This window comes from Polypterus senegalus, chromosome 12, assembly GCF_016835505.1.
Source record: "Polypterus senegalus isolate Bchr_013 chromosome 12, ASM1683550v1, whole genome shotgun sequence".
Classification (NCBI taxonomy): domain Eukaryota; kingdom Metazoa; phylum Chordata; class Cladistia; order Polypteriformes; family Polypteridae; genus Polypterus; species Polypterus senegalus.
The window spans coordinates 98,689,955-98,716,644 of NC_053165.1; the positions used below are offsets into that span (position 1 = coordinate 98,689,955).

Sequence of the window (26,690 nt, forward strand, 5' to 3'; positions counted from 1 at the left end):
TGGGAGTTACAACAGAATATTCTGGGCTTCTTTCGAGTGAATCTCTCTGTATTTTAAAGTAAATGCAAGAGTTAAAATGACATATTCCATTCATGAACAGATATTGTAAATTCTTAACAATTCTGAAAGGATGCAAACAACTTTGAAAGTAATTTGCCAATTAATATCCAAAATTGCGTAAGTAAAAATATCTCAATTCATAAAATAACAATAAGAAACAATTTAAGGAAAACTACCAGATTGTACAAAATAGTCAAAATGTAATCAAACAAAGCATTACAGATTGTAAGAGTTGAACAATTCACCCAGCTCAGGACAAATTTCACCGATTGTCTTATACTTGCCACTGTAAAAAAGACAAGTTGTTTCAGAAAGAGTCTTAAAGTAATTAAACTGAATAAGACTACAAATTAGATGGGACATCACACTGAAGTAACACCCACACACAAATGATGGTACACCAAGCCAAGAAATCTCCAAAAAATGTGTGAAAATCTCAGAATCAAGCTGAAAAACATACATATAGTAATAGAAAATATTCTTATGCATTTTTATGTAGAAACCATACAGCTTGTGCATCAGCCCTTGAATGTATAAAATTCATTCTAGAATTACCGCTTTTCTTTCATAATCAGATTTCTACACAAACCGAAAGCTTTCTGTAAACAGCTGACAACCTCTGCCCTTGGTTTCATTCTTAAAAGATGCATGTGTTGGACAAATGCAATTGGAAATTCCTGAAACATCTGGTGAGCATAAATCATTGGTAATTTCTTCCACAAGACTAAAATTTGACCTGTTGCTATAGGTTGCATTAATATTTGTGCAGAAGTATAGTTGTTGTGAGTCATTCAATTTCCTGATTACAGAAAAATGTACAGAGTGCATCACTCAGAGAAACACATGGGTGCATCTGCAATGATACGAGTCCACTGTTCAGATTTCATCCGTCATCTCCCCTTTTAAACCTGCTTGGAAGAATCTGATAGGTACTGTTGAACGTCTTACATATACTGATGGAGCTTGCTTGCTGTAAACACTGCACACTAGTCAGAAGTTATTGAAATTCACAAACACGTGGGAAAATACGTAGTAGCAAATCAAGCACGACAGCAGGTGAGAAAATATCAATGACTGAATGTTGCATAACAAGGTTGGATGAAAAAATATGCCTGCACTTCTCCTTTGAAAACCTGAAGCCTTTTTTCCATTTGCATTGACAACTGCCAAGTAAAAATGCAATCAATCAAAATGTTGAAAGAAGACAGTAGCTCATTGTAAAATCAGAACTGCAAGTTATTTGTTTAACTCCCTGTTTTAACCATTGAAGGTGCTGCTGCTTTGTATAGACAATTCTTACACACTCATAGTTAATTCCACTCATAATTAAATAGAGACAAATATGAGTCTGACTTGTATAACTCCTTCATGACAATGTATTGTTAAATAATTATAAAAATGGTGTTGCCTTCCTAAAGTATGGCCAGTGAGGCTTAAGTTAAGTTTACTATACATTTTTGAGCACAAGTTGGTTTACACATTAGTACAATGTTATTACCAGCAATTCTTAATGTAATTCAAACAAACACGGCTGCTTTACCTTTTCAAACAACAACTAAGTAGTGTTTGATTAAGTCTATTTACACACCCTTCATCATTTGAGAAATCTCTAGCCATTAATTATAAATCTTAAACCAGCAAAGTGCCTATATAAGCAAACATACCCAACAGATGATTGAGGAACATGTTGAATCAATAGTCAGTTTTACTAAAATATCAAACAAGCTATATTCAGAAGAATTTTTCTGTCAAAAAAAGGAAGAAAAAAAAACATTTTCTTTTCCACCACTAGGGGAACCGTAACCTGCCGCTGCTCCATCTGTTGTAGAAAAACTGGTACAAATTTGGTGCAGATCTTCACAGTTGGACCATATGCTACTTTCAATAAAGCAGACATCCGACCTGGGGATCTCAACACGGCTAATTTCACAGTTCACATCACAAAAATAGAGCTTGGAAAAAAGTTACCCTTTACCACAGCTAGGTCAAAACTCACATTCTGCTTCCATCCCCAGGAGTGACCAACTGTGGACACAAGCTGCTTTTTCTTTCTTTCATTTTTTTTTTTTCTTTTCTCCTGATTTGCACAGACTGCATCAATAAAGAATAGCCAGTTACTTACATGTAACGGAGGTGGGGATTCTTGGCGAAGGCTCGAGGAAGGATAATGCGAAGACCTGAGTTCATAATGGTGCTAAAACACAAATTAAAACAAAGAAAATGACTGATACATTTTAGACAATACGATTTCCAAGAGAGGCATTATCATCCGTTTATTTTATTAATGCATACAAATGTTCAAAAAAGAGCTATTCTTGCTCCCTAAGCTTAGTTTTAAAAATAAACTCTTATTATGCCCAGACAATTAATGTAAAAATAGTCACCATTATTTGATTTTTTAGATTTTTTTATTTATTTTGAGGTGAAAACTACTTGCAAAACATTTTTCTCAAATTTAGATCATCACTCTGTTTAAACAAATTACTGTAAATCATCTGATTATGTTAACAAATTACTAGTGTCTGTGAAACATCCAATATTTATGAAGCAGTTACTTTAAACTGAGCACAACTGCATTGTAGTATAATGAAGCAAAATCATAAAAACATATTCTTCAAGTTAGCTAGGCAAAGTGCACAGAAGATTCACGACTAGTGCCCTGCTTCAAGATGTGGGGCACATGGACAAGTACAAGAGTTAGAAAAGGTCACAAGTGAGCCTGGATTTGTCCAAACACACTTTGGATGCTCATAAGTGAAAAATGGTGGCTCTCGGGCAGTGTTCAAAGCAGGGGCTTTAAATGAGGTGCTAATGAGAAATATGCTAATGTGACCACAGGACAAGACAAATCAGTACTGAGGTAAAAAGGGATTATGAAGATGAGTGCGGGATTATAGATAAGGATTCAAGATGCTTCCAAAGGTCATGCACTGCGGTCATGAGCATTTGCAGCATTATTTCTCCTGTTTTATATAAAGGTAGAATGGCAAGGAGTTGCACTAGAAAACAGAATTGTTTTTTTCAAATGCTTAACCTAGCAAGTATTTCTCTCAAAAGACAATTTTATAGCATGACTTACAGTCTCTGTAGGCCAGTGTAGAGTTCCATATCCACAGCATTGAGTGTCTGCAGGCCTCTCCAGTTCTCGATGTGTCTGTGAAGAAACAACAAAAATGTGTCATTCCCAGGCACCCAAGTTCTAAGACCCAACATCTATACCCCATGGCTTGTAGCAGTTACCATTAAATTCATCTTTTTACTGACGTTATTTCATCCTGTTTTTATATTTGGATGAAACGGATGCTTAGACCATGTAAGTGTTACACTTTTCATTTGCATATGGTGCTTAATCAAGAGGCCTCAGACACAATATGTGCAGAGATAACAGCAAGAACTCATGATTTATTCAAAATGAAGTAATGATTACTATATATCCTTTTACTAAAATCACAAAGTCACAGAAGCTGGAACACATAGGAAGGAGCACCGGATCAAACTACAGTCTATCGCAGGGTACGTTCGCACACACCCACACTCTCTAAGACAAGCACATTTTTCTAACATGAGGAATTAAACCAACGTATGCAAACCCACATACTGCTCATGTCAGACGATTATGCCAACTCCAAATAAGTAGTGGTTGGAACATAAGTACTCACTTAAAGAATGACTAATTCATTTTTATATCAAATTCAAGTTTTTACTTGCACCAAGCAACCTAAAACACATGAGTCTTAAGCAACAATTATAGCAATCAAAATATGCAGAAAACAATCATTTTAAATTTTCTTAGGAGAAAATAAACTACAAAATTGGTTTACATGTTGTCAATAATATCTACAAGATTTACATAAAATGTGGCAAAATTTCAATAAAATCTCATGTTATTCCTGAATCCTTATTAGTGGGGGAGAACAGTGGTGCAATGATTTGCATTACTGCCTCAAAAATCCACATTTTGGATGGTTTCCTTGTTTTTTCCACGTATTTTTTCTCCAGGTACTCTGATTTAATTCCATCGTCTCAAAGATGTGCATGTTAGGTTAATAAGTGATTCTGAACTGGCCCAGGAGTCTGTGTGTCTGCACTAGCGGACCTAGTGACGGACTGTTTCCTAGTCTAGGGCTGCTTCATGCCTTTCATTTGATACCAAGATAGGCTTCGGCCCACTGTGTCTGTGAACTGGTTTAGGAGTTTTAAGAATTTTATCTTAGTTTATTATGTTTAACATAATTATCAGGATGGCACTCCAGCAAAGCAAAGATGACAGAGGAGGCAAACCTGGTCACAAAGTATGGAACAATAAAAAGAGTTGCTGCAAGCAACAGACTCATAAAGTTGTCTGATCTGTTCACTGTAAAGTGTAAAACACTGCTGAAATGGTCACTTTCCACTTCTAACTCCACTAAAAGCATGAAAGATAGAAGCCAGGGATGCTGGCAGACAACAGCAGACACAGAAAACAGAGGCAATATGGATATGTCCTATGTTAGAGTTAGCATCATTTTTAAAAAGCTTAACAACTGAACCAATCAGCAGAAAGATGGAAAAGAACACTTCAGGGGCTGAATAGGTTACTCTTGCTTTACATTTAAAATGCTCATGAGGGCTTCTGTGTTTTTAAAATAATACATAATCTGTATGTGAGTAAGTTGGCAATTCCTGATCATCAGTAACAACACACTGCAGAATGTACTGCTAATAATTACAGGAACATTTGTACACTGCCTTCCATTTGTGGCGGCACAGAGCCAAAGCCAGCAACATCATCAACAGTTTTAAGATACTGGCTTGCTCTAAGCTCATCAAGGCGTACACAAAGACAACATCTTATATAAAAATTTAGGACAATGAAGAGAAACCTAAAAACACTGGAGGGAGCCCAATATGTAGGGCAGGGTCAAATCCAGTGCAGTTTTTTCTCACGTCAACCCTTCAAATACAGAAGCTCTTTTAATAACTCAGATTTTGGCTCAATGCTCAACATGTTCTAGGTGAAAGCTCTTCTGCATTAGCTTTGTCTTAGAAACTTGGTGTATTTCTGTCAGGCATTTATCATGGAAAGCACCATAAATTGCTTATCCCATGAGTAAATTCTGTTTTATTCATCATATACATAAAATGTTATGACAGGGGTTGTCGTTTTTTGTCCTGAATGACCCACTATTCTGGTAGGTTTTCATTTCAATATATTTCTACTGCACTCAAACCATCAAATATTTTTTTATTTTCTAGAGGAGAAAACACTTGACTCTACTATTTTGACTAACCTTTTCATTTCTGTCCAAAGCCATAGAACACACTTCTTACAACTAACAGACCCCTGCATTATTGAATCTTCGAGTCAAGATTATGGTCACACCATGGCACCGTGACAGCCCTTTTCAGTGACTGTGAGTAACTGCTTCTTACCAGATGCTGGATCTTTCCTCAAATGTAATGATTTTTACACTCACTGTTAAGCAAATGGGCCTGTTAAAGCCCATTGCGACACTTCCTGTGTGATTTTGGGCTATACAAAAATAAACTGTATTGTATTGTATTGTAAGCAATACTCCATACTATCTATCTATCTATCTATCTATCTATCTATCTATCTATCTATCTATCTATCTATCTATCTATCTATCTATCTATCTATCTATCTATCTATCTAAAAGTTATGGTTCTCAAGTTCAAACCCGAATGGCTGCAGGTTTTGGTTCCAGTTGGTTTTAGAATTAGTGAGTCATTTTACTTTGAACTTACAGCATCTTATTTTTTATTTCACTGGTCTTTTTTCTCCTACTCTGCAAAATCACAGTAGTGCAACATTTACGTTTATTACAAACTAACCCAGCTCCCCACTCCTGACGTCATGCTTCCACATTTCCTTGGCCTGCAGCCTCTGTCTTGGATTAGTGCAAATATATCACTCCTGCAAGCAAACTATGATTCTAAGCGCGATGAGAGAACTCACAAAATCAACCGTAATATTCAAGCAGATTACAGAAAAATAAATGATCTAAATTCTGTTAAGTAGTTCTCTCGTTCCCTAGCTTAGCAGAAGTAAGGTACACCCCAAGGCTGGCACGTGAGTGAGGAGGTCCCCCGCTCCCCTCCCCTAGGCCCACTGCACGTCTCTCAGATTCGCCCAAATAAATCGGTACCACAAACGAACTATCATACATAGCTCAATGAGAGAAGTTGCAAAATCAACTGGAATGTTCAAGCAAATGATAGAAAAAAAACCTGCTCTAAATCCGTTAAGTAGTTCTCTCGTGAAAAGTGGACAGACAGACAGACGTTGGATTTTATATATATATGGAAACCTGTAGTAATAGTTGTAATTTTGCCATATCTTTAAACTGTGTTTTGTTATTTTCCTATCAAATCAGCCTTTCCATTTACCACTTTTTATTTAGCTGTATCCAAATAATGGCAATTAACAATGAGTCGTCTAGATACAGTACAGGTCAAATGACACTGAATGTTGAAAAGCTGTAACCAAATTAGTGTCAAACACAGGAGAAGCAGATGGTGATGACAATAATGACATTCTTAAAACCAAGATAAAAAAATACATTACCCACATGCTTACTAAATTCCATTACAAATTGATCAAAACTTGTTTTGTAATGTCTGGACTGAAACAAAAGCACATGATCTAAGAAGTAATAACTTGCTTAATTATAGTAAGAATCTCATTAATTCAAAACTTGCTTTGGATTAAAACCTGAAGCCACAAAAGCCTACCTGAACTGAACTTGGAAACCACTAACCAAAAACATTGACTTTTCTGGAACATGTTTGTCTATGATGTAGTTCTGCTTCTCTGGACACATGCATTCTGCTATTTCCAGAGGTAAATTAACCACTTTTCTGTCATTTTATGTGATATACTAAAAGTATTGGTACTTTGCTTTTTTTTAAATACCTACAGGCTGCCTCTGCAATAGTTGAATCTCCAGGCCCATCTCCAATTGCTCTGGGATGCCCTCACCTACATGGACACTTCACCATAAGCACCTTGAGTATGGGAAAGGTGCTACATAAATAAAATGTATTATTATTATTATTATTATTATTATTATTATTATTATTTTTTACTTGGATGCCAGCTTAACTTAACCCAAACCTACATGAATTACTTGATGTGGAATCTTCAGCTCAATATTTCTCTAGAAATTATTCCCACTATTCCCTGTTACCAGCTTGACAGCAAACTTTATTTTGAAGATTCACAACTTTGCAATGATCCAAAAGTCTTTCAAATACTGATGGAGGTTTGCTAGAGTCTGACCATTTCTCTCTTACTTGGATACACAAGAGGCCTGTCAAAACCTTCAGTACCATTCAGTTGAATGACTTAATTTCAGTTTTGAGGTCTTCCTGCTCAAAGTATGAACAGTTTGCCAGACTTTCAGAATGTTGATGCCAAACACGAATTCACCATAATTAGCAAACCAGCATTTAGCATGCATGATCACATTATCTTTAAAGTTCTGCTAAGGAATTACAAAGATGGTAATTTCCACATCCCAGATTATCTGTCACGGTTTCTTGTCTTGTACCAAGCTGGCAGACAAATGGGAACCTTCTATCCCAAACACCCATTATACAACACATGGCTGATGCTCATTTACTGTTGAGGCTCATTAACTCTGGAACTCCCTCCACTTGTCTATTTGTGTAGATCCACCACAGGCCTGTTTGTGAAGATCCGTCATAGAAACATTCAAGTCACACTTTAAATTTCATCTTTTCCACCTTGCAGTGTAATCTACTACTGTATATGGTGTCACTATTCTTTGAACTGACCTTTCCATTCTGTGTTCCCTGATCCTGAGTTTACTGGATTGTCAGCTCCCATTTACCTCAGTTCATGTTTCTCCATGCAGACCGTTTAGAATTTGCTTCCTTGTAGTTCACCATGTACTCAACAACCTTGTATTTTACATTGTTACTTTTGTTAGTTCCCTTGTTTGCCTTGCTATATAAAATAAAGACTGACTGATTGATTGATTTCTCGCATCTAACAGTAGTACACTATGTTGGGATACATCGATAATAAACAATATAAGGACAGGAGACCCTTAACAGGAAGGTAGAGTTGTTTGCAGGTAATCCACAGAACATGATGGAGTCACTTAGTTCACCAAAATCACTGTTAAGGTTTGATTATACTGATACACACAAATGCAGTTTTGAGTGAGGTGTAATATTTCTTTATAGTATACATAGCTGATAATAACTTTCAGGGACACTTAAATCTTGTGGTGGGCTGGCACCCTGCCCGGGGTTTGTTTCCTGCCTTGCGCCCTGTGTTGGCTGGGATTAGCTCCAGCAGACCCCTGTGACCCTGTAGTTAGGATACAGAGGGTTGGATAATGGATGGATGGATGGACACTTAAATCTTGAAATTAAGTGAATAATTTCATGGGATTCTAATGGGAGGTTGGGGTTCTGAATCAATGCTCCACAGTAAGCTAAAACGATTCCATGAGATCTAATCTACCTCCCAGCAGATTGAATGGACTTGTTTTTAACAGATTTAAAAGGAGGTTTGTGTGTGATGAACAGCGGTGACTATAAAGAACAACAGCCTTATGATTCACTAGGGTGATTTATTCTAAAAGAGCTGCTCCTCATTGCTGCAGCTCTCAGGTCACTTGATTCTGGCTCTTAAGCATTTGTAAAGGTAATGCATTTTCAGAGATTTTCATTTAAAGTACAATCTTTTTTTGTCTTGCAAACCACAAACTAATAATGTACACCAAACAGTACTTCATATGCTAATATTCATGCACTGCATCTGGCATCCTGTTTGTCATCTTCAAAATGAAATTACAGCATAATAAATCCTCTAAACATTTTTCATCCTTTACTTGTTTGACGTATTTATTGGTCAAATAGAAAAGCAGCATGGCGCAGTGTGTAGAGATGATGCCACACACAGACTGAACACTCACTTCATTTATGGTAACTTCTCTGTATAGTGTGCAAGATTGACTTGAGGGATGGGGTAAGATCAGCGAGCTGATCAGGAAACATCAGCATGGACATAATAATGATAGTAATCTATAAAAGCACACATCTTGATGTTGATCGTTTGAGATGGTGACCCTCCAATTCAGAAATCTGTAAAATAAACTAAATATGCGGCCTAATGGCTGGTCTGGAGCCTGCATTGGGAGTATACCTGTTTCGTCTTGTACAGACCCCTAAGTCATCTAGTCAAGGATACAAGTGGAAATTAAGAGACAGTACATTTAAGACTAAAGCCAGGAAGCATTACTTTACGCAAAGAGTTGGGAATGTGAAAGAAAAATTAACTGCTTGCAAGCTACTAAGGGCTAAAAGCTGACAAAGCTGTTTTGCTATAATGGCAGGTTATTCATACAGGCGTCAGTCATAAGACAGGGTGCAGTAAGCTGACCTAAGACAATTTCTTCTTTAGGAACGTGTCTCTTAGACACAGAAAATATGGCCTTTCCTTCTTTAGGGCTCATCTGACACGTACGCAAAACAGAAACAGATTGCCCATTTACTTAATAAAATGAAATGCTAAGGTAAACGATATTTCCATAAGTAAGGGGAAAGGTGAAGGAGGGAAAAAAATATAAAGCTGACCGAAAAGAGGAATCGGCGCTCTTCTGCCTTGCAACGCATGAATCGATGTACTCGTCTGTGACTGAATAAAAGCTGATTGATTTAAATATTCCTGTCTTCCTCCGAGGTTTCTTTCACAGCAACAAACTAACAAGACATGTTGTTGATGCAGACAATCTTTAAGAAGTATCTGGATGAGATATCGGAACATCTTAGGTATTAGTTAAACAAATAAGCTTGATGGACTGAATGGTGTCCACTTATTTGTCAGATTTCTTATGTCCTTATGGGTTTCCTCTAAAAATCCAAAGATATGATTGTTAGCAATAAACGTGAAAAAGATACAGACTCTAATAAAAGGAACAATTCTTCCCAACTCAAACAAAAACCACAAGGCTGTTCTTTTAATCATAGAGCAAATGTGGGATATAATAGAAAAACAAGTCAGATCCATGGAGGCCCCACCTCACAACTTACAAGACTTAAAAAATCTGCTGCTGACACCTTCTGAGGTCTTGTGGAGTCCATGCCCCAAAGGATCACAACTGTATGGGAGGCATGAGATAGATCTACACAATATTTGTGGCTGATCGGTGTACTGTATATTCTTGCCATTTCTTATTAAAGAAATGTATTGCTTATGGATCAGCATTTCCTTTTGAATTGATAGCATGAAGTGTTACAAAAGTTAAAGCTAGCAGTAACTGAGCAAAATAGAAAGGAAGGGCCAGACATTGGTTGAAAAGAGAATGGAACAGTCACACAAGCAATGGAAGAACACCATAGAGGTAAAAAGGTTTTGCAAGGAAAGCAATATGTCCTGCAGCTGCAGTGGGGGTTCACAAAAAGCTACCTATCTAAGGAAATACAGAATAGAAAGGAAGAGAAAGGAAAGAAAGGGTTGAGAAAGGACAGAACATCTATTGATTAATATGGTCCTGCACATGGTCAGAAATGGGCCTGCATTATCTGCAATAGTACTTGAAGAGGTAAATACTCTGCAGCCAGTTAGATGGAGAGCCTGAACTATGATATCCGTCTAAGGATTGGTGGACAATTGGGCCATCCATACTTCCTGGTAGGAAAGGGTTCAAAACCTGTGCTTGCCTGCATAGTGAAGCAGCTAGAATTTTGTTTTGTCAATGTCTTTTTAATTATACTTGGAGTTCTCTCTTGGATTTTCCTTCCTTGAGTGTTTTATTCTTATCAGAAACATTGTAATGGCTGTAAAAGCTTCATTTGTGTTTCTATTCTAATTACGATCCATTTTGGAGTGTACCCAAGTGGGCACTTTGATTAACTGGCACAGTGATCTGGAGTTGGTTTCTGCCTACAACTTGAAGTATCTACAATGGACACCAGACTCCTTGACCTTGACCTGGGGAAAGTGCCTGTAAGAATGCTATTTTATGCTTTTCTACTTAACTAACTGATGGGGGGTTCTTATATATCATTGCAGCAACTTTGCATGGACAGTAATGGAAATACAATGTATTTCCAACTAATAACTGATAATTGCTAATTATGAATCATCACTTTGTCAGCATTGATAAATTCCCAAGAATGCTGTGATTATCGTTCTGAAATAAATACCAATCCTGGAGTTAAACTGCCCTTTTCTGAAAGAAAAAAAAAACCAGTTTCACCACCTTACACAGCTATTGCCCACAGGAAAGGACTTGACATTATTTACACAACACTATTAATACTAAAATGGAAGGCCATCATGTTGGTACTGACATGATCTGCAATAGCTTTCCCATTTTCAGGCAAGAGCAAATAGTTCACGTTCAACTTTACTGCCATGTGTACATTGAAATTCTTGCTTGTTGTAGGAAAAGTAGTAGCGCTGTCATATATATTGATTATAGGGAAATTCTTATTTGCATGTTTTATCCAACATGCAACAAATTACCACTCTCCGGCATCATTATTAAGAATGATAGATTCAAATATATAAAATAATTTAATTTTATATAAAACCCAAATAATGCTCATCTATAGATGAGTGACATTATATGATAGAGAAAAAAATGAATACAAAATAATACATTGAATGACATACTGTATATATCATGCATTTTTCAGTATGAGAGGACCTGTGGATAAAAACTGGCCCTGAATCTGTTATCCTTTCTACTGCACCATGTGTTACTTGTGCCCCGTGTGCCAACTTCACCACCCTTTTCAGTGCTTTGTGGCCTTAAGCTGAGCAAGTGCCATACCAGGATGCTGTGGAGCCAAATGTCACAATTCAAAGATACAAAAATCACATCCAGAAAGACAATTTCATAAATAAAAATAGACCAGAACATGAAGGAACAAAAAAGGGCACAGCAAAGAGTTCTCTTTAAACCGGCAAAAGTCAAAAACCAAAAAGTCAGAAAGCCAGATTGTCTTAACACAAAATGTTAATCCAAAATTGTTGTTGAACGACATGCAGCCAAAAAATCCTATCTGCCTTAATATTCATTTCGCATATAGCTGCTGCCGCTCAGAAAAGGGTGTTAAAATGGTCTTTTACATCTATAAACCTGAAAGTTACTGAAACCTCAACACCATCTTAAATAGTCATAGTTATTACAATGTTGCATAAAGAGTAGCCAGGAATCATACTAGGCACAAAATAACCCAGAACTTGACTGATGGCACCATCAAGACATTAAAAAATAACAATGTGAAAAATTAATAAAAATGCAAAATTAATGTGCAAAAATTCAATGTTATAATCAACTAACAATCACGATACCAGTGAGCACAGAGTGCAATGTACTCCTGTTGAAGCTGGTGAGCATATATGGGACATCCGTGCTTTCTTCAGAAGTAATTAAAGGCATTGGTGAGCCAAGAAGTGCTGTGCCCATTCGAGGTCATCAGTGATGGTAGTTTAAAGAAATTTAAAGCTGCCACCCTCTTCACAGTATACTCTGCAATGTAGACAGTCGTGTGTTTGGAATTCTACATCCAGAAGTCTTGACTTTGCTCCTTGGTTTTTTAATAAATTGTTGTCCTGGTGTCACTGTGTCAGAAGGTTATTTTTTTCCCTGTAAACTGTTATCAAGTCTACAATGGCGTTATGTCAGCAAATGTAATGATGAAGTTGCAGCTGTGTTTGGCCATGCAGCCACGAATAAAGAAGGGTTGGGAGATTCAGCATACTGCTCTGGTCCGAGATTGGCACAAAGACCCAAGTCTGGGAGCTTGATGGTTTAGTAGTGTGTGACAGATAGGGGGCGCTAGTGTCCCCTTGAACCCTCAGACCATATGTCAGACACCAGATAAAAGTCCAAGAAATTAATTTAATAATTCTATAATGTGCACAAAGCACCTCCACCTCCACTATACACAATAAACAATCAATAATAAAATCAAATACAATAATCCTCCACTCCCAGACGCTTCGTCACCCTTCCTCCCAACTCAGCTCGCCTGCTGGGATCTCCCACAGTCCTTTTATAGTTCATGACCCGGAAGTGCTTCTATCCCTCAGTCCACGTGATTTCACAGCACTTCTGGGTCAGATGAAAATTCCTTCTTTTTCTTCAGCCCGGAAGTACGTCATTCCTTCCGTTCCCCGAGACTGGGAAGTACTTCCGGGCTATATGGAAAATACAAGTTCCTGAGCCTCTCTGCAGCGTCCCCTAGCGGCCCCCACATTATCCAGCAGGGCTGTGAATTAAAACTCTAAAGTCCATGATGCCCTACTGGAATTCGAGGCACCTCAATGTTGCATTGAGGGCTCCATCTGGTGGCTTGGGGGTATTGGCCGGGATGAAGGACCAAATGATCTGGAAGGTTATATTTAACGTATCCCATCACAAGTCTCTCACAGTATTACATCACATTGAGGCTATCTGCCACTTTCTTGTAGTCATTAAGACATCCATCCATCCATCCATTTTCTAACCTGCTGAATCCGAAGACAGGGTCACGGGGGTCTGCTGGAGCCAATCCCAGCCAACACAGGGCAGGAACCAATCCTGGGCAGGGTGCCAACCCACCGCAGGACACACACAAACACCAAGCACACACTTGGGCCAATTTAGAATCACCAATCCACCTAACCCGCATGTCTTTGGATTGTGGGAGGAAACCGGAGCGCCCGGAGGAAACCCACGCAGACACGGGGAGAACATGCAAACTCCACGCAGGGAGGACCCGGGAAGCGAAGCGGGGTCTCCTAACTGCGAGGCAGCAGCGCTACCACTGCGCCACCGTGCCGCCCTGTCATTAAGACAGTTAATGTAAATTGTAACATGTTGGGAATAGAGACTGAAATACCTTATGAAACTAACTCGTGAGTCATAGTACACTTGGAATAAAGTGTAAAACCAAATAATGGCCAGTTACATAGCATACTATGCTTAATACAAGTGAAGGAGAATGAATCTTAAATTATATCATGCACTAGTGAGGCCTCATTTGGAGCACTGTGTGTAATTTTGGGCTTCATAGTAGAAGATGGAAGCAATAGAGAATATCTAGAGATGAGTGACTAGACTTAATTCAGAAATGCGTATTATGAGCTATGAGGAAAGATCAAAACAGCTAACATTTGTTGGTTTACAGTTTAAGCAAACTGAAATTAAGCATTGCCAATGTAAGTGTTTACATTTATGAAGGAAGTCAGGGGAGTTGTTGGCAGCTATTATTTAAAATAAACACTTCACCTAGGAATGCTGGAAGTAGGTTAAATGCTAATGTCTACAAACTTTATAATTTTTTTTTATTCACAAAGACAAGTATAAATACATGGATTATATATGAGGTGTGTATAAAAAATAAACGGACTGATGCCATAAAATATTTTATTATTTTCAAATTTACAAAATTTACTTTTCCCCTTCAATATACTCACCCCCTGCATCAACACAAAGCTGGAGACGCTTGTTCCTTTGATCAAAGCAGTGTTTAAAGTCTTCTTCTTTGAGCGCTTTCAAGGCAGCCGTCGCTGCTTGTTTCATGACATCTGTTGATTCAAAATGCTTCCCTTCAACATGCTTTTGACTTTTGGAAGCAAAACGAAGTCACACGCTGCCAGGTCAGGTGAGTACGGTGAGTTCGATCAATCTGCTCCAAAACAACCAAACAAATTGCTTGCCGATTTTCCTTCTGAAGAACAGTGAGAACACATGGAACCATTTTGCTCAAACTTTCCACAGGGTACATTTTCATTTTATCAATATTAACCATTTCATTAATCATCCTATCACTTAGTTGACTGTCACCTTGCACGAGTTTGCTGATTTTCTGGACGTTGTCATCAGTCGTTGAAGTTTGACAAGAAATTTCAAGTTGATTCATTGTCATTGTTTTGGTGACGACCTTTTTCTGACGGTAGCTGAAGAAGGCGGCTAATTCAAACGACTGCTGGAGTTAGAATGTTTTGAGATGTTAAGTTGAAACTGATAAGAGGTTTTGGTTAAGATCTAAGATAAGAGAGCATTGACCTGTATTGGTCCTTCCCTCCGTAGAGCAATAACAACGAGAGCAGTCCAGTTATTTTTTATACACACCTCATATTTGATAGAAAATATGACTTTGGGGACTTTAAAATCTTGGTTTCATGAAAGTTAGGTCAACAGAGATGAATAAGCAATATTGGGCTGAATGGCATTCTCTTTGTCAAAACATTTGCTATATTCTTGAGCAAACACGTAACTAGTCTTACGTATTCTATCAATTGTCAGATTGATACTGTATATGTGCAGTGAGGACACAGTGTAGTTATACAATACAAAACCATAAGTCAAAATATATCCATAATACAGTATTTGTAATCATTATGAGTCCCTTTCTAGTTAAAAAATTGGGCTATCACTTCAAATAATGAAATGCATGGCAAAAATTAACACAGAGAACGAACATATTTTCAAACACCAAAACTCTGGTTATTTGACTTAATATTTATAGAGTGGCACAACTAAAAATGACTACATTATCACGAATTGAAAAAGTGAAGAGGTGACATATTCATTCATGCAGTGAGCTGAAGTCACTAATAAATATGTCAGTGTGTTTTTTATTCCTTGCTTTGGTTTGGTTTGTGTAAATTCCATTTCATTTAAAACAATGGAGATGTTTTGACTATATATGTGATACATTGAATCCAAATGCTATTACTGACCACCATTTGTTCTGGTCTGTAATTACAACTACAAGATAATCAATAAGTTTAATGTCCTCTTTCTGTGTACAGTAATAAGTTACTACAGAATAAACACACATTTCTTTTAAGCAAGCACCCCTCACTGAACCTATGGGATCAATGAAGAATAAGGAACCTTTACAATATTTTTTGTGGAAAACCAAAGAATACAGGGAGGGCAGATGAATTTTAAAAATCACATGTAAGAATTTAATCGTTTACAAAAGACACCATGCAGATCAGACCAATCAAAACGAAATGACTGGATGGAAAAGAAGAAAACGTTGGATATTCCAGTCAGAGCATCAGCAAATTTAAAGAGTTTATGGTGTGAAATAAGACAAGAAATTTCATGCCAGGATTGAGCGATGTCACTCTAAAGAGCAACATCAGAATTCAGTCCCTGTATCAAAGCAAAAGAATGAAGACGACAGCTCCTCTCTACGGCACAGGAAAGCTTAATGAAGTGAATGTAAACTGCAGTGCCTTGAATTAGAGGTGACCCAAATGACCAAAAAAGAACCGCTGCATTTTAATTGTCTCCTCTGTGTCATTGTCACAGTGCATGGTACAAAATTAACAGAAACATCTTTTTTGTGAATTTATTTGCATGTATCACAGCACTGTGTTACACCATGAGGCAACTATTGTACTTAGTCCTATACCCGACATGGTTTGTTTCATACAATTGGCCCAGTGATAAAAATCAAGAATTTATCAAGTAAAATAATCTAAATGACCCTGGAAATACATAGCAAAAATACTGAAGCCATGTGTATAGTGTATAGTGCAGTGGTGGCGAACCTATGGCATGCGTGCCAAAGGGGGCACTCAGAGCCCTCTCAGTGGGCACGTGCGCCGTCGCCCGAGCACAGAGTTCGTTACTATAAAGCCAGAGGAATGCGGGGCCGGGCTGCTCCCCTCACTGCTCCCCTCTTCACGCGCGCCGGAGGACTTTTCTCACATCACCCGCCCCTCTGTCCAGCAGCCCAATGGGAGCGCGTCCTTCCTCTCCTGTCTGGGGTAAGGCGGGTGGCACACATGCTGCTTGAGGGTGCGGCACGGACTGCAGCCTTTTGAGTCTGTGATTCCCGTGGTGGGGTTGGAGGGGATGTGGTATAGCGGGTCCACAGCTCAAAATTGAAAAGGCCAGTTTTAACAGATAATTGCCGCACTCGCGGCTTAAAGGGGGTTATGGTAGAGTGGCTTTCCGGGAGCTTTGTGATGCAGGCAGTCCTCACTTAAGCGCACAGGTGAGGAGTCGTTCGCATCTGTAATTATTGTAATTATTGCCGGGAGTTGCTAATCGCCACACCTGATCCACGACCCCGTAATATATAATGGAAGCTTTGGGGGCGGAGCTTAATAGGGAAGACCTGCGTGAAACACTTGAGAGGATCGAAGGGATGACAAAGGACAGCACAGTTAGTTATGAAAATGAAATCCTTAAAGTGTGGAATTCTCTGCCAAATAATCTTAAGTCAATGAAGGCACTTGAGATTGCTTTCCTTACTTTGTTTGGAACATCTTATGCTTGTGCAGCTGTTTTCAGCTTTGAATTAAATCAAATCTGACACCAGAAACAGACTAACAGATGACCTGAGTGCTGCATGTGTTGCTCTCAAACTTACAAAGTATGAGCCAAGGTTAGACAAATTATCAGCATGCATACAACAGCAAAAAGCACATTAATTGTTCAAAAGCATACCGAATGCAAACTTTTACCTTTCAACAAAAAGTTGTTTGTATCATTGAAAGCTCCGCTATTATGTTTTTCTTTTAGGACAAAAGATGTTAATGTATGAGTGGCTTTTCTAAACTAAAAGCTCAGTAGATAGACAGACAGACAGAGCATCAGTATTGGCAGTTCAGTCCAATTTATCATCCAGCTGCACTCCCAGGTATTTATAGGTCTGTACCCTCTGCACACACTCACCTCTGATGATCATGGGGTCCATGAGGGGCCTGGGCCTCCTAAAATCCACCACCAGCTCCTTGGTTATGCTGGTGTTCAGTTTTAGGTGGTATTCAGGTTAAATTGCCATGTTGGCACTTTGCGATAAATAAGTGGGTTTTGGATTGCAGTTTGGGCACTTGGTTTCTAAATGGTTCGCCATCACTGGTATAGTGGGTCCGCGGCTCTGAATGAATGGCCAGTTTTTTTAAATAATCCATTTGGCCGTATAAGTCTCTGTGGGCACGATCGTGCAGCCGCAGGGAGTTGATGAAGTAACTGTTCAATATATTATTAATTTGATATGATTTGTTGTTGATGGTTCTTTAATGTGGTGTCCTGGACAGCCGTTTGCACTAACCTTGGTCAGCGCAGCTCACTTGAAATTGAAGCGACTAAGTGAAGATGTATGTCCATAAAAATTTAAAATAAAATCAACTTATGTAGAAATGTATGAAATATGGTTTAGTGACACATCATGCTACAGTGACTAAACGTGTGCTCGGTATTTCTGTTCCATAAAAAAGAACCTCATAGGTGCATGACCTAAATATCATAATGATTCAGTGTTTCTCTGCCACAATGATTCCACTATCATATTCGGTTTTAGCCAATAATGTTAATTTAAAACTTCAGCACAGATTTCATATCTCCATCCAGTACCTCTTTAAAAAATGTTTAAAATTTAAACTACAATAAGTCACAGACCAACCACATCCAACAACAACTAGCAATACCCCTTGATTTATTTCTTTACTTAAATAGGAATCTGCTATCTATGAAAGCATTTTAATAAGATATTTTAAAAAGGTATTAAAGACATATTTTATGTACAATACTACTACATGTATGTAATTACTTTCTATAATGACTTATTTTTTATATGAAACACTGTTACAAAAATATGTTATAAACAAAATTGTGGTAAAAAAACTGTTATATGAACTGACTAGAACATTTTAAAATGCCTCCTGATTGTAACACCATAAGCGCATTTTCTTACTTGTTAATGCATGTAGAACCTCTTCTTTCAACACACTATGGGCATATAGTGAAAGGTGTAAGGACAATAGGCAGACAGTCTGTGTTTAGATCAAAATCTCACAGTACAACCGCAGTGTAAGAAGGCTGAAGGAATGGCACAAACATAAAATAGGTATTCAGTTAAGTAATGCCCCAGAACAATTTGCATCACTCTGTCTTCAGCACTTACATTTTCAGGACACGATGTTACACTTCCTTTCACCTCCCCGTGAGGCACAAGCTGGTTACATGGGGGAAGCCGAAGAATATAAGATGAAAACCCCAAAGTCCATCAGTTCATTTTCTCTACTTTTATAAGATCACTAGGACCTTTCAAAGAAGGCCAGACCCCTGCATAGAGCCAGAAGAAGTAGTTTTTGACCAATAGTAATTAAAAAACTAGTAGTAATGAAATTACTCTGATCACCTGACTCAGGCCCAGCATAAAAGAGGCACTAGCCCAGATCTCCTCGGTTCACGTCCTGCAAAAGCCAAAGAGGGAACTCTGCCAGGCACTCCAAAGGTGTCATCCTGAAAACTATGGCAAAAAGGCACTCACTACAGGAAGCCTAATTCTGGAGATTTATTTAATAAAAGAGTCAAGAGTCGACTGGCTATTATTTAAATAACTGCTGTAGTGTCTCTTTGGCTAACTATTTCTAGTATCCTATACCATCACAACATAGAAGCATTCATTAAAGAATTTGTGTCTTGGTTACTTGAGTGCTTCCCCAATCAGCCACAACATCCACCAACTAAAAGTACTCTTACTCACACTATACCAGTGATCTTATGGCTTTTAGCGGCAGGGGTTTCAAGGGGATACTCATAAGAGGTATGGAGAAACTGACATACTTTACATAGAACAGCTGAGACTGGCAATGGCCAGTGCTGCTGTGGGGGTAAGAGCACTGTTAGTTTTGTTATTATTATTTATTTTTATTGATTTATTATTTTTTTATTTTATTATTTTTATTATCTATAGCTCTTGGGCAGCACACTTCTTAACACTACTGCTACCTCAAAGATCCTGTAGCTTCAAAATCCTGGGGTTTTATGAGCAGAGCTCCCCCTAATGGCCCTATCTGTTTCTGCACAATAGCAGCACAATAATGTACTGTAGTATTGTGTGTTCTAGAGTGATTATTCTCCCAAGTACCCTTGAGGAGCTATAGCGCAGCATGCCAAAACTATATATTTTACCCTGCTAGGGAACTCCACACAAAGTAATAGGAGTTCTTATAACTGAACTCGGATCTTGAATCCCTAATCAATTTACTTTTTAAGATATCTGAAACTCGCTTTGAGATATCTTAAAACAATTTCCTTTACATTTTAAGATATCTGCAATACATTTTGAGATATCTCAAATGTATTTCAAGATATCTCAAATACAGTTTCAGATATCTCAAAATAATTGTGTCTGCATTTCAAGATATCTCAAATGAATTTTCAGATATCTTAAATTGACCTTTCATGCATTTTAAGATATCTTAAATGCATTTCAAGATATCTCAAAATCATTTCCTGTAAAATTGCCTATTATTTCAATGGGACTACTTGTTTATTATAAGATATCTTAAAATGTATTTGAGATATCTTGAAATGTGCAGGAAGTCATTTTAAGATATCTTGAAATGTATTTGAGATATCTGAAAATGGACAGGAAGCTGTTTTAAGATATCTGGAAATGTATTTGAGATATCTTAAATTGTATTGTAGATATCTGAAAATGCTATTGAGATATCTTGAAATAATTGAGTGTCCTTTTAAAGATATCTTAAAATGCATTTTAGATATCTTGAAATACAATTTGAGATATCTTGAAATACATTGTTAGATATCTGAAATGGAGCAGAGACCCATTTTAAGATATCATGAAATTAATTTTAGATATCTAAAATGTATTTCAGATATCTGAAAAAATGAATTTCAAGATATCTTGAATGCTTTTAAGATATCTAAATTATATTTCGAGATATCTCAAAATAACTTCCTTCTCATTTTAAGATATCCCAAATTCATTTTGAGATATCTGAAATGCATTTTCAGATATCTTAAAATGACTTCCTGCACATTTCAAGATATCTCAAATACATTTCAAGATATCTTAAAATAACTTCCTGTGCATTTCAAGATATCTCAAATTCATTTTGAGATATCTCGAAATAGACAGGAAGTCCCATTGAAAGAATAGGAAATGTTACAGGAAGTGATTTTGAGATATCTCAAAATGTATTTGAGATATCTTGAAATGCACAGGAAGTTATTTTAAGATATCTCGAAATGTATTTGCGATATCTCAAAATGCACAGGAACGTATTTCAAGATATCTCGAATTGCATTAAAGATATCTTAAAATGCATTTCAGATATTTCAAAATGTACAGCATATCATTTCAAGATATCTTGAAATCTATTTAAGATATCATAAAATGCTTTTTAGATATCTTAAAATAGATGCATTTTTAGATATCTGTAAGTCAATTTGAGATATCTAAAATGCATTTCCAGATATCTTAGAATCCATTTTGAGATATCTCTAAATGTTAATTCGGCTTGCCATATGCTTGTGTATTCCTAACATGATACAGAGAAATAATGTGGAAGATGGCACAGAGGGACATGTTGTCTTTGATGACTTTAAATATTATCCATTCAACCATGTAGTGATTCTTCTTCTGAAACTGTCTCCTCAACAACATGATTGTGAGAATGACCACAGCCCAGAATTAGTGTTTGCAGGGCAGGTGGTCAGTTTAGGCTTGACATATAATATTATTTGAACATCACAGGGATGTTAAAACTGGTATATTCAGAGAAAAAAAATCCATTCTTTTACAGGAAGAAAATGCAAACTCCACAAAAATGTAGACCAAGCCATAATTTAAACATAGATGTAACCCCTGCATGACATATTCCAGTTTTGTCAGATTTGCCTTTAAATTTTTAAAAACACAGAATAGAAGGTTAGAGGTGAGATGAAGATGCTTTCTTATCCTTTGGTATTCTTGAATTTCAAATCTGGAATTTCAGTTAAGTAAATGCCATTATGTTAAACCAAATTATTAAGTCTGGTAATCACATGAGCAAAAACGTTGAGGTTAGAATAAAAGCTTTGAAAAAAGTTTATCAGAAGAACAACAAAAAAAAATGACACATGTACATAAATATAGTTAGTGACTTAGTTCAAAACACTTAAAATACTGTAAGAAAATTGATGTAACATTTGCTTTTTTATCCTATGCCTGCAACATGGACACAAAGCCATTTATTTTTTGGTGAAAAGGCTCATTGTACAATTTCATATATATATATATATATATATATATATATATATATATATATATATATATATATATATATATATATATTTATATATATTCATCTTTTGAATCTTTGGGATGGCTACAGTTTATCCCGGCAGTAATATGGCAGTATTGTGGCAGACATCCTGTAAGAAAATGTCTGACACACACAAGGTACTTGTACATTTCAGGGTACAGTCATGCACACACATACACATATAATGAGAAATTTTAGAATTTTTGTCCTTAGTGTTATTTGATAGATCTGAACTGTGCCAATTTAGAGTTAGCAATCAGCATAACCTGCAAGCTAATATGAAGAAGGTAAACCCATAAAAAAATTCATATGGGCACCATGAGAAAATGAAAGCCCCTTATAGACAGCACCCAGGCTATGACTTAAACTCAGAGGTTTCGCCATGATGTCTTAAGGCTTACTACCACTATTCTTTTTGAAGGATTTTAGCGATTACATGTGGTACTCTAGATAATGATGTTGGTATTAAGGAGCAGTCAAAGATCATGCAAAAAAAATAATAATAATTTGTACTGTTATGGAAGACTGGTAATCTCTGAATATTTGGAATAATTATTAGAATTAAATAAGAGACAGTGAATTGGGGATTTATATATATATATATATATATATATATATATATATATATATATATATATATATATATATATATATATATATATATATATATATATATATATACACAGGGCTATTCAAAATGAAAAAGCATATTTCAAAGATTTATTTCAAACAAACTGTATAAGACAGAAACACATTCCACACATCACTGGATAGAGGAAAGTTCAAAGTTTAAAAGCCCGCCTAAAGTACCAGTGAATGCCCCCGAGCGCTGTTTCTCATTTATAGTATAGTAGCATTTCCACTTGCTGTTTCTCATTTATAGTATAGTAGCATTTCCACTTGGAGATCTGGCGTTACCTGAATGACACCAGTCCAGATTGATGGATTGGAAGATGTGGACAACAAGATCTTGCTCGTCATCTATGGCCTCCCAGGTCTCCAGACCTTGCCTCCTGCGATTTTTATCTATGGGGGTACATTAAAGAATGATTGTTTGTTCCACCTTTGCCCGCCAATCTTCAAGATTTGCAATATCGAATTGAGGAAGCTGTAAATTCAGTAACTAGGGACCAGTTGATTTGTGTGTGGCAAGAAATGGTCTACTGTTTTGATGTTTGTCACGCTGCACATGGTGCTCTTGTGGAGTGCATGCAACCTCAAGGACCATAGGACCAAACTTTGAACTCCCCTCTATCCAGTGATGTGCGGAATGTTTGTTTGAAATCTTCTTCTTTCGGCTGCTCCCTTTAAGGGTTGCCATAGCAGATCATCTTTTTCCATATCTTTCTGTCCTCGTCATCTTGTTCTGTCACACCCATCATCTGCATGTCCTCTCTCACCACATCCATAAACCTTCTCTTAGGCTTTCCTCTTTTCCTCTTACCTGGCAGCTCTATCCTTAATGTCCTTCTCCCAATATACTCAGCATCTCTCCTCTGCACATGTCCAAACCAACGCAATCTCGCCTCTCTGACTTTGTCTCCATACCGTCCAACTTGAGCTGATCCTCTAATGTCCTCGTTCGTAATCCTGTCCATCCTCGTCACACTCAATGCAAATCTCCATACAGTTTGTTTGAAATAAATTTTTGAAATCTGCTCTTTCATTTTGAATAGCTCTGTATATACAGTATATATATGGGTTAATAAATTAAAAAGTAAAGTATGTGTGCACTAGTGTTTTTCTGCTTTTTGCATAGTTCTGCATTTTTCTTGGAAAAGTATAGTCATGCACAGAAAACAGGTCGCCACAGGTGGTGCAAAAGAAATGCGTTAGTCCCATTGTATGCCTATAGTTTGAAGATTCCAAATTTACACTAATGGTAACCTTAGAAACAGTTTAATATGAATGTGTCTAAAAATTATTAAACCCTGCAGATTAAAGAAGCAGAAAGAACAACACAGAATTCAACTCCAACAACAGAGGGTACAGTGTGAACCACTGATCAGCAGTCAGCAGAACAGAGCAGCTTACCATTAAAAGTGAAAAATAAATTACCTCTGCAGTATCCTACTGCAGCATTTTAAACGGTGACAATCAGAACAGGGTACACATTGAATTTAAACTGCACTTTACACATCAGACTGACATACAGTATACACTATGTGACAGTCAAAGCACTCGGAAATCTGTAAAACATAAAAGGCCTGGATCGGAAAGAGAATCAATTTCGGTCAAAGCCTTAGTATGTCAGCAATAGATTTTGAAAATCAATATTCATTTTGACAGACAGCCACTGTTAAGCATGTAATTTGATTATTCCGATTAGATTCTATAAGAGTTTAGATGGTTGAATTAAGCTGAGTACTAAAGAGAAGGTATTTTGGAAGAATGATCGTACAATAATTTGTTTTTAGGCTCAAAACATCTGCATTTGAGAATAAAAGCTATGACCATATTGTCCATCTGCAGCGATGTATCAGCTTTTATATGTTGCAGTACCCTATTGGTAGCCATGCAGACCTTTTTGCAGCTTTTATGATCATTTGCTCAATGAGGGTTCCCTCCGAAGTCAGACAGGTACCAAAGAGTAAACAGTAGCATTACCACACACTGGCTCAATTGCCCAGCGCTGGATTTGTGGGATGGAGTGGCTACTAAAAGCTCTTCAGTCCTATTCTTTGACTATCACCTCATGGTTTATACACCTTAAATTCTAGGAGGGGACATCTTTTATTTTACACCGAGGGCATCAATGATAATAATGCCACAGCACCACTTAGATTCTGTATCTTAAGTATTTCTATGTGCATGTACTGTGTACTGTATTAGCCATTATGGATGTACTGAGAAGTCCAGCAAAATGACACCTTTTATTGGCTAACTAGAAAGATTACAATATGCAAGCTTTCGAGGCAACTCAGGGCCCTTCTTCAGGCAAGATGTAAACCATCTTGATTACAAAAATCTTGATTACATTTTGCCTGAACAAGGGGTCTGAGCTGCGGTGGGCTGGCGCCCTGCCCGGGGTTTGTTTTCTGCCTTGCGCCCTGTGTTGGTTGGGATTGGCTCCAGCAGACCCCCGTGACCCTGTAGTTTGGATATAGCGGGTTGGATAATGGATGGATGGATGGATGGAAGGGGCCTGAGTTGCCTCGAAAGCTTGCATATTGTAATCTTTCTAGTTAGCCAATACAAAGGTGTAATTTTGCTTGACTTCTCACTATGTGCATGTAAAAAGCCAGCAAATGACTTTGTTTTAATAACAACATTAATACATGAAAATGCAAATGTCACTGTTTTATGAGGAATAAGCTTGTATGCCCTTGCTGCTGTCCGAGGTAAGGTTGACTTGGCCGTGCTGTGTCTAGGGAGGACATTAAAGTGCATCACTTGGCTGGTTATATATGTGCAGATGAAATAGGTTTCCATATCACTTATCAAAGAAGCCTCTTAGACACAACATCTATTCATTAATTCATTTGAGTTAGTCACATGAGAATAGTATTAAAAATGTTCAGGAAGATCTTACATTTTTTTCATAAACAGCAAAAATGGTTATTATGATTTTTTTCCTTCTACTAAAAATAAATAATAATAATGAAAGGATAAACTATTTTACATTATGTATGGTGATTGCTGTGGAATATGTGTCTTATTCAAAGTGGCTTTTAAAATCTGTGTACAGCCTCTGGAAAATTCAGCTGTAATTCTTTGTGACATTTACAGGGAACAATTAGAATAATTGACTGATATAATGAATGGGTCATTAACTTTTATAAAATGCACACAGCGCATTCTGGTAGCAGAGTGGACAACAGTAATGCCCTTTCTAAGCAACAACCTTGAAGCTGATACTGCTCCTCAGGTGCAATACTTCTGAATTTTTAGAATATACACTGCAAAATGGGTTCTTCTGTGAGATTTGGTAGAAAATTTGATATTTGGCCCATCGGTGTCTGGACATTGTTAAACAAGTCACAGTGTAATGTGTTGCTTACAAACGCAAAATATGACAGCTACACTGATTTTAATATCATACACAATCCCAAACTCCAAATGTTTTACAGTTTACACTGCTCTACTGAATCACAAATGTGTACATCTCAACAAGAAGCCAGAATGCGGACTCCCTTCTTGGGACATGTTGGCACACTGATTAGCACCATAGTTTGAACCCCAGCCCAGTAAGTGGACTGCGCATGTGTCCCATCTCTTCATAGTTTTTTTTTTTTTTTCTTTTTTATTCTTACATCCTAAAGATGTGTGTTAGGTACACTGATAACCATAACATATTCTGTTAGTAGCTCCTGAGATGAATGGAGTCCATGGCTGATTTCTGTGTAGCATAAGATGGCTACAGCAAATTATCTGATAATTGGTGGGTGAAAGTTTTGGTCACTATTGCTTATTGCAAATTGTATGTATTTTCATTTTAATCAGAAAGATTTGGGTTCTTAGACAAATAATTTGAAATCAATCAATCAATGGTACAAGCTGGACTGGAGAAGACTAAATTTTTTTTTATTTTGTAGAATTGTACTTTGATCATCTAGCAATCCATCCATGT

The 26,690-nt window shown here is 37.2% G+C and overlaps 1 protein-coding gene across 1 annotated transcript in view; it reads right to left on the reverse strand.

Annotated features, from left to right (window-relative positions):
• Positions 1-26,690, reverse strand: part of LOC120541406 (NT-3 growth factor receptor-like) — a 920,493-nt gene that overhangs the window by 751,290 nt on the left and 142,513 nt on the right. The window contains exons 2-3 of the mRNA XM_039773008.1: positions 3,140-3,214; positions 2,183-2,254 (exon numbers count right to left, since the gene is read on the reverse strand). Coding sequence (XP_039628942.1) covers positions 2,183-2,254; positions 3,140-3,214 — 147 coding nt within the window. The remainder of the gene's footprint in view (positions 1-2,182; positions 2,255-3,139; positions 3,215-26,690) is intronic.